Source organism: Strongylocentrotus purpuratus, unplaced genomic scaffold, assembly GCF_000002235.5.
Source record: "Strongylocentrotus purpuratus isolate Spur 01 unplaced genomic scaffold, Spur_5.0 spur5_scaffold_2, whole genome shotgun sequence".
In the NCBI taxonomy this organism is placed as follows: Eukaryota; Metazoa; Echinodermata; class Echinoidea; order Camarodonta; family Strongylocentrotidae; genus Strongylocentrotus; species Strongylocentrotus purpuratus.
The window spans coordinates 31,358,677-31,365,536 of record NW_022145605.1 but is presented as its reverse complement, the minus strand read 5'-3'; the positions used below and the strand labels follow the sequence as shown (position 1 = coordinate 31,365,536).

General features: G+C 36.0%; 1 protein-coding gene across 1 annotated transcript; it reads left to right on the top strand.

Annotated features, from left to right (window-relative positions):
* Positions 1-454: 454 nt before the first annotated feature.
* On the top strand, positions 455-2,381 carry LOC105444236 (carbohydrate sulfotransferase 11-like). Its single transcript, XM_030991223.1, has 3 exons — positions 455-464; positions 1,508-1,962; positions 2,202-2,381. Exons 1-3 carry the CDS (start codon positions 455-457, stop codon positions 2,379-2,381), a joined length of 645 nt encoding a protein of 214 aa, XP_030847083.1.
* The last annotated feature ends 4,479 nt before the right edge of the window (positions 2,382-6,860 follow it).

Here is a 6,860-nt window from a genome sequence, read left to right as displayed (position 1 = left end):
GAATTGAACCGCCCTCATCACAAATGTTATTGTTTAAAGATCCTATAAAAAGAGGCTAAGTGACTTGTTTCATCATTCACTCATCATCATTCAATACCTCACTAGATTCAAAGCATTCAAGCCAACGAACCTTCTAACATGGCTTCATTAGTAAGTATAAGTTTCGGTTGCAGACCTAACGTATCTCGTTTCTGATATTAGCTTCATTATCAATATCAAACTAGTATATCTCAATTCGAGAAGGGCATTTTACTTAAGAGATGGGATGTGACATAGTAATCAAACAATTTGTTATGTTTTGTTTTGTTACAATGGTGTCATGGTATAGTTCATTCACTAATAACTCTCAATCCTAGGGTTAAGGGTTCGAATCCCAGCCAGATACTAACGTCCTCTGGTAAGACGTTAATTCACATTTGCCACTCTCTACCCAGGGATAGTTGTTCGGGTAATGATGATTGCAGGTACCTCAGGACGAACAACATTGATGCTGATGAGGTTTCCTTGAGTAAACGGAGGTGTAAAATTATACATCCAATCTGTCGGCAAACTTTGAAATTGTTTTGGAGGTTCTGATGTTTTCCTATTTTGCCTATTTGCACAGAAAAATCCTCATGCAAGCAATACATTATCTGTGGATTACATTGAACTTTAAAAAAAAAAAGTTTTGGTTGCAGTGCTAAATACTCCCGGAATGTATCCGAGACAAATCATTGATTTTGACGCAGCTCTTTCTTTATTCCAGGTAAAAACCTTGTTCCTTTGCCTGTGCGTCATTGCATTTGTTACACTGGAAATTACACGTAAGAACGCATCTTTATCATTTCAATTTTATGTTTTATTATGATTTTAGAACGAAGATGAAAAATAATACCACTTGGGTCTCTTCGGGTACAGACGTCGTTCATGGGGAACTGTGCAATGTATTTCACATGGAAATAATATATATATCAATATAATGAATATCATGTTTAGAATGGAATATGCTATAAATGTCCATGGTTATTAAAGATTCTGTCTCACATTGAATATATCAGGGGACATCAAGTTTATTTGTAAAGCCTGTAATTAACTATGAAATCATTTTTTTGTGATATGAAGTCAAACGAACACATATTCATATCTTCCCTCGTTTAAAGATGAAGTTGAGTTCTGGTCATGCGATTGCATTGTGAAAGAAACGGTGTGGAATCGACCAGAACAGGTTGATCATCTAGCATGTAAGAATTTGTGTGTATTGCAAGGTTCTGGAATCATCAAAATGATAAGAAATTTGGCCAAGTCTTGGTAAAGTTACAAACACTGTAAACAGAAAGATGTACATGGGACTACACGAACACGTAGCGTAAAAATCCTACCCCGGAGTTTTACGATGTTACATGACATATTTAGAATATGAAGGCATTTGAAGAGCCATGCTTTTCAAGGAACATGTCTTATCTGATGTTCTTCCAAACTTGCATATTAGAATGATAACGCTCACAAATTATTGTTCACCTCTTCCCAGGACTCAACCTTCTCTTTAAGGACACTGGAATTCGGACGGATGAGATGAAGGGCAGTGTAGAAGATTTCATGTCAGCCCAAAGCGAGGTCAATCGCCTGAGGAGAGAGTTGATACTTCAGAAGTGCGCCAAGCATCCAGAACTGAATCAAGGTGGTATTACCCACAACACATATCGCCATATATACTTCAGTGACAAGCACAAGCTTCTCTATTGTTTCATCCCGAAGGTCGGATGCAGCAACTGGAAGAGGGTGATGATGATTTTGAACGGGAGCAAGAACAAAATCAGCGAGATGCTACCCAACGAAGTCCACGAATACAACGGCATGAAGCGCCTCGCCGAATTATCGGGCACAGAGCAACAGCAGAAGTTACAAACATACAAGAAATTCGTTTACGTGCGCAATCCGTTTGGGCGCTTGCTATCAGCCTTCAATAATAAATTCGGGGATGTTGTTGGGTATCGAAAATCCCAATACTTCCAGGGTTTTGCCAAAACTATTATGAAGCAATTCAGATCGCATGCAACAGCGACAGAGCTAAAAACGGGTGAAAACATAACTTGGACAGAATTTGTAGAGTTTTTGACACAGTCCGAGCGGCCGTTCTTTGACCATGTACTATTAAATACGATTACGTAGGCCATTTAGAAACTGTTTCAGAAGACGCAAAGTATATGTTTACAGATTTGCAGGTAGACTCGTTGGTTGAATATCCATCTAAAAGCAATAGTCACCCAACGAACAGCAGCGCTAAAATGGAAAAAGCTTTTCAAGATTTACCCAAAGACAATTTACAAAAATTGTGGAAAATTTACGAAAAAGATTTCGAAATATTTGACTACCCAAAGCCAGATTTCATTGAAGAATATTAGGTAAAGACGGAACGACTTTACCAGCAGGGCGTGTCTTTTAATCCTTGGTTGTATTTTATTCACTTTGATAATTACATTTGTAAAGTAATATTTTTCCCTTTATAATTGGTACTACAGTGCGTCCCAAAAAAAACTATACACTTTTGAAATGGATGCCGAATTTAAAAAAACATATTATTCTGGGGGAAAAGTTTGAGATGTATGTAAAGCTCTTAAACCCAACTTTCATATGACAACAAAAGGTCCGAAGATAATTCATGCTTGGGTGAGCACTGCTCACTTTTGTAAAGGGTATGGAAATTAGGTTGCGCAGGAATTAGCCTTCCAAATTGTGAGAGGTAAATCCTTTGGAGCTTACAAAATTGAGGGTGATATGATACATTCATGATTTGCTGAGTGAATTCCATGGTTTATTTAACCAAACTTCAAAATTTTATGCATGAGTGAACAGGAATTGCATTTTTTTGGTAGCATTGTAAATTTCCCTGGTAGATTCAGTGGTGTGGCCATGGGAGTCAGGATGGGGTGATGGTACATGTTGTAATTTCCATGTTACAAACTTTTTTTTTTTTTTTTTTTTTTTTTTTACATCTGTGACTTTGAATAAAAACCTTCACCAAGATTGTGCATCGAAAGAGGAGGTGGACATGTGGGTCATTGAACTGGAAGACTTTGATTTTTAGTTTCCATTATCAGATATTTTCTCTTACAAGATGGATGAAACAGTTGTAAAATTGAAAACTGAATAGAAAGACTGACATGTTCATTTTACAAATGTGTGAATTTGTGTTAAACTTGTGCGAAACTCAAGTGCTAAAATGACTGGTTGGTTGGTTGATAGATTGAGTGATTGACTGAGTTATTGATTAATTATGATCGATTTGTTGAATAATTAAATTGATTGAAATACTGAATGGTGATTGAATGCTTGATTGATTGAGAGAGAGAGAGAGAGAGAGAGAGGCATACATGTCCTCTTGCCCCTTATCTCATCTACCCAACAAAGTCCTACCTTACATTTCACCTCCCCTGCACCATGTACCATCACCCCGTCCTGACTTCCATGAACACACCACTGAGTCTACCATGGACAGTTACATTGCTATACGGTAATAACAAATGCAATTCATGTTCACTCATGCATAAAATGTTAATCCTATTAACCACAAATTTCACTCAGCAAACCCAAACTCATCACAATTGATCATAAAATTGGTCATATCATCCTCAATTCCGTAAGCTCCAAAGGATTTTACCTCTCACAAATTGGAAGGCTAATTCCTGCGCAACCTAATTTTCATACCCTTTACAAAAGAGAGTAGTGCTCACCCAAGCATGAATTATTTTCGAACTTGTTGGTGTCATATGAAAGTTGAGTTTATGAGCTTTCCATACATCAAAAAACTTTTCTCCAAAGAATATTATATTTTTTTTATTCATGAGCCATTTGAAAAGTGTATAGTTTTTTGGGGACGCACTGTATATTATCGTACCAATCAAAGATAGAAAAGAGCTATGTAAATAAACATTTGCGTTACGGTGTAGCGACGAATTATTTAAATGTATTTGGACAAACACCACGTTCACCCCCGCCCCTGCCCTCCCTTTGATATCAACTTCATCAAATAGAAATCCTTAAATTTGTTTTGCATTTCATATCCATTGCATACAGGGGAAAACATATAATCGATGAATTGTTAAGACTATATTGCGTATCATAAAACTTGTATCCAACTTTGGTAGCTTCTAATTAACAAATTATAACCTATGTGACCTTGAATCACATTTCATGATAATGGGCAACTAGTACAGTGCTTAAAGGTAATACAAAGTTTCGGCATGGGGTCATAAATTCGGTTCAAATGAACATATTGGAAGCATATGCGATCAGACAATATTCAATAATCGATGTCGCGGTTGAAATCGAGTCAAAAGTTATGAAATTGAAAATAATAAACGCTTTATGTTATAAAGCTCCCTCTCAAGGTCAAGATATTAATTAAGCTATAAAACAATGTTTCTTGACTAAAATCGACCGATTAGCTATTCCCGTTTGGAAATTATATATCACAACTACATATCTAGAGATTGTTATGGTCGCAGCTACCATTGTACGGCCGTAGGCGCTATTTGAAATTTATCAAAATTTACCGGGAGCACCGGTAAATTATTATAATCAATTTTTCTCTAAAGCAGAAGTGTTTTAGGGGCTTACTTTTCGAGTGCTTATAATACATCACAGGGGCATCTAAATATATCAAAATTGTAAAGAATCACTATCCACCCAATTTTTGAAATTTCCCAAAACTTTGTATTACCTTTAATGGTACCATATTCATAATTGTGGATGACTGAGCACCAGGCTTCTCAAAAAGTATTGTCAAAATCCTCTAGCACCAAGTTTAGGCTGAAGCAATGAATGGGGGTTAAAAGCCATTAAGTGTTTTATATTATTGCAAAAACAATAGGTCATTTATTTACATTGACTATTAGGTAGTTATTTATTTTATTTATTTATTTATTTATTCATTCATAGCAACCAAATGTTTGGATTGATGATACATACATTTTCAACATGACTATGAACATTATTGAATTGAGTATAATGAAATTGATAAATTATGAATATAAATACATGTAAATCATTAATACGAAGTACATTACAAATCATTCAGGTATTTCATATTACCAATAAATATTTACAAGAACAAAGGGAAACAACATAAACTTAAATAGACAAGAAAAGGGGGCAAGAGAGGGGAAAAGAAAAGAAAGTAAAGAAGTGAAAAAGCTGCAATGATCAATCAAGTAAACTCTACATCCAAATATCGAAATAGATAATATAATTATAAAGAAAGTCAACGTATGGGTATAAACTGAATAACTGCATGTACTGAATAATTATTTCAAATTGATACTCTGAAGCAAAGATAATATATATATATATATATATATATGATTAAAAACCAGCTGCATGTGTCGGGGTACAAGTTCAAAAGAATATTGAATGGTTGAAAATGTATATTGCACTAATTACCTGCTTATTGTTAATTATACGCACACCAAGGGATGAAACTATTCTTCAATCGGTTTGTTTTACACCTGGGCAGACGCACTTGTTTACTTTTCCTAAGGTTATATCTTGTCTCTCGTTTTGGTGGAAGAAGGTAATTTAGTTTTTGTTCAGGTTTCTGTATTTGGTTAAATAATTGCAAGCACATATTATTTCTACGATCAGCTAGGGAATCAATGTTCAGTACATTAAAAGCGTCAGTATAAGGTAGGTTGGGGTGATTATTCTCAGGGCACGTTTTTGTATTGATTCCAATAAATTAGATTGCTCTTTGGTTAGGCCCCCGTGAAAGACTTGACATGCATAGTCCAAAACAGACCTTATGCGAGCTTTGTAGTACCTGCACAAATCGTCTTGAACAAGACCGGCTCTACGTAATTGGACCAAGAGAAACAAACGACTTACAGCCCTTGCATAAACCTTTTCCACATGAGTATTCCAATTCAATTTGTCATTGATCCATAATCCCAGCAACTTTTTTTCTTGGACACAGTCTACGGGTTTGCCATCAATGGTAAGTGGATGAACAATCGCATCTTTAGTAAAATTTATTACCATTTTATTTGTTTTCTGTGGATTGATCTGCTTATCATTGGTCTTTGCCCATGTAGGTAATTCGTCTAATGCTCGTTGTAAGGAACACTGGGATTCTATCTTACAGATATCATACACAGTTGTATCATCAGTTTGTGTGTGTTTATTAGTGGGTGGCTCATGTGTTGATTGGTTGTCCGTTATTATCTGAGTTTTTGTCCCTTCAGTAGTTAATAGCTCTGATGTTGGCTGTTGACAAGCTGTTGCTTCTGCAGATATTTCTTGACCGTTTGTCGCAACAGGTAGTGTCTGTTGATTCGTGGTTCTCTCAGATGTTGTTCCTTCAGTAGTTGATGGTTCATTTGTTGTTTCTGGAAGTCATTTCTTCAGTGACCTTCTGTAGATTAGTGGTTGCATCAACTAATGTTGCTTTAGTAGATGTTAGACAACGTGGTGAGTGCAACCTGGTCGATTTATGGACGAATAATGGCGATGCTGACATCAACAGGGAAGAAAAAAGAAATATGAAAAACTTTCGTTCATCTGCTCCGCACGCATCGCACCGTGAGCTACAACACGTAAAATTCCTTACCATTTCATGCATTACCTACGCTAAATCACAGCAACAGCCTAACTGAATCCACTTTTAATACCGTCTCGGCCGGTGTTTTAAAATTCAATATATTCTCTTTAAGATGATATAAATTTGAAATAATTTCATTCATGGGAAAAGGTTGCACTTTTTGCTTAAAAATGTTCCAAAAAACCCTTTCACAACACTTTCTCTATGAAGGTCAACCGATTTTCGCCCAAAATTCGTCAACTCTCCATACTCATCTTGGCTGTAGAGGTGGAGGTATTGGGATCTATTT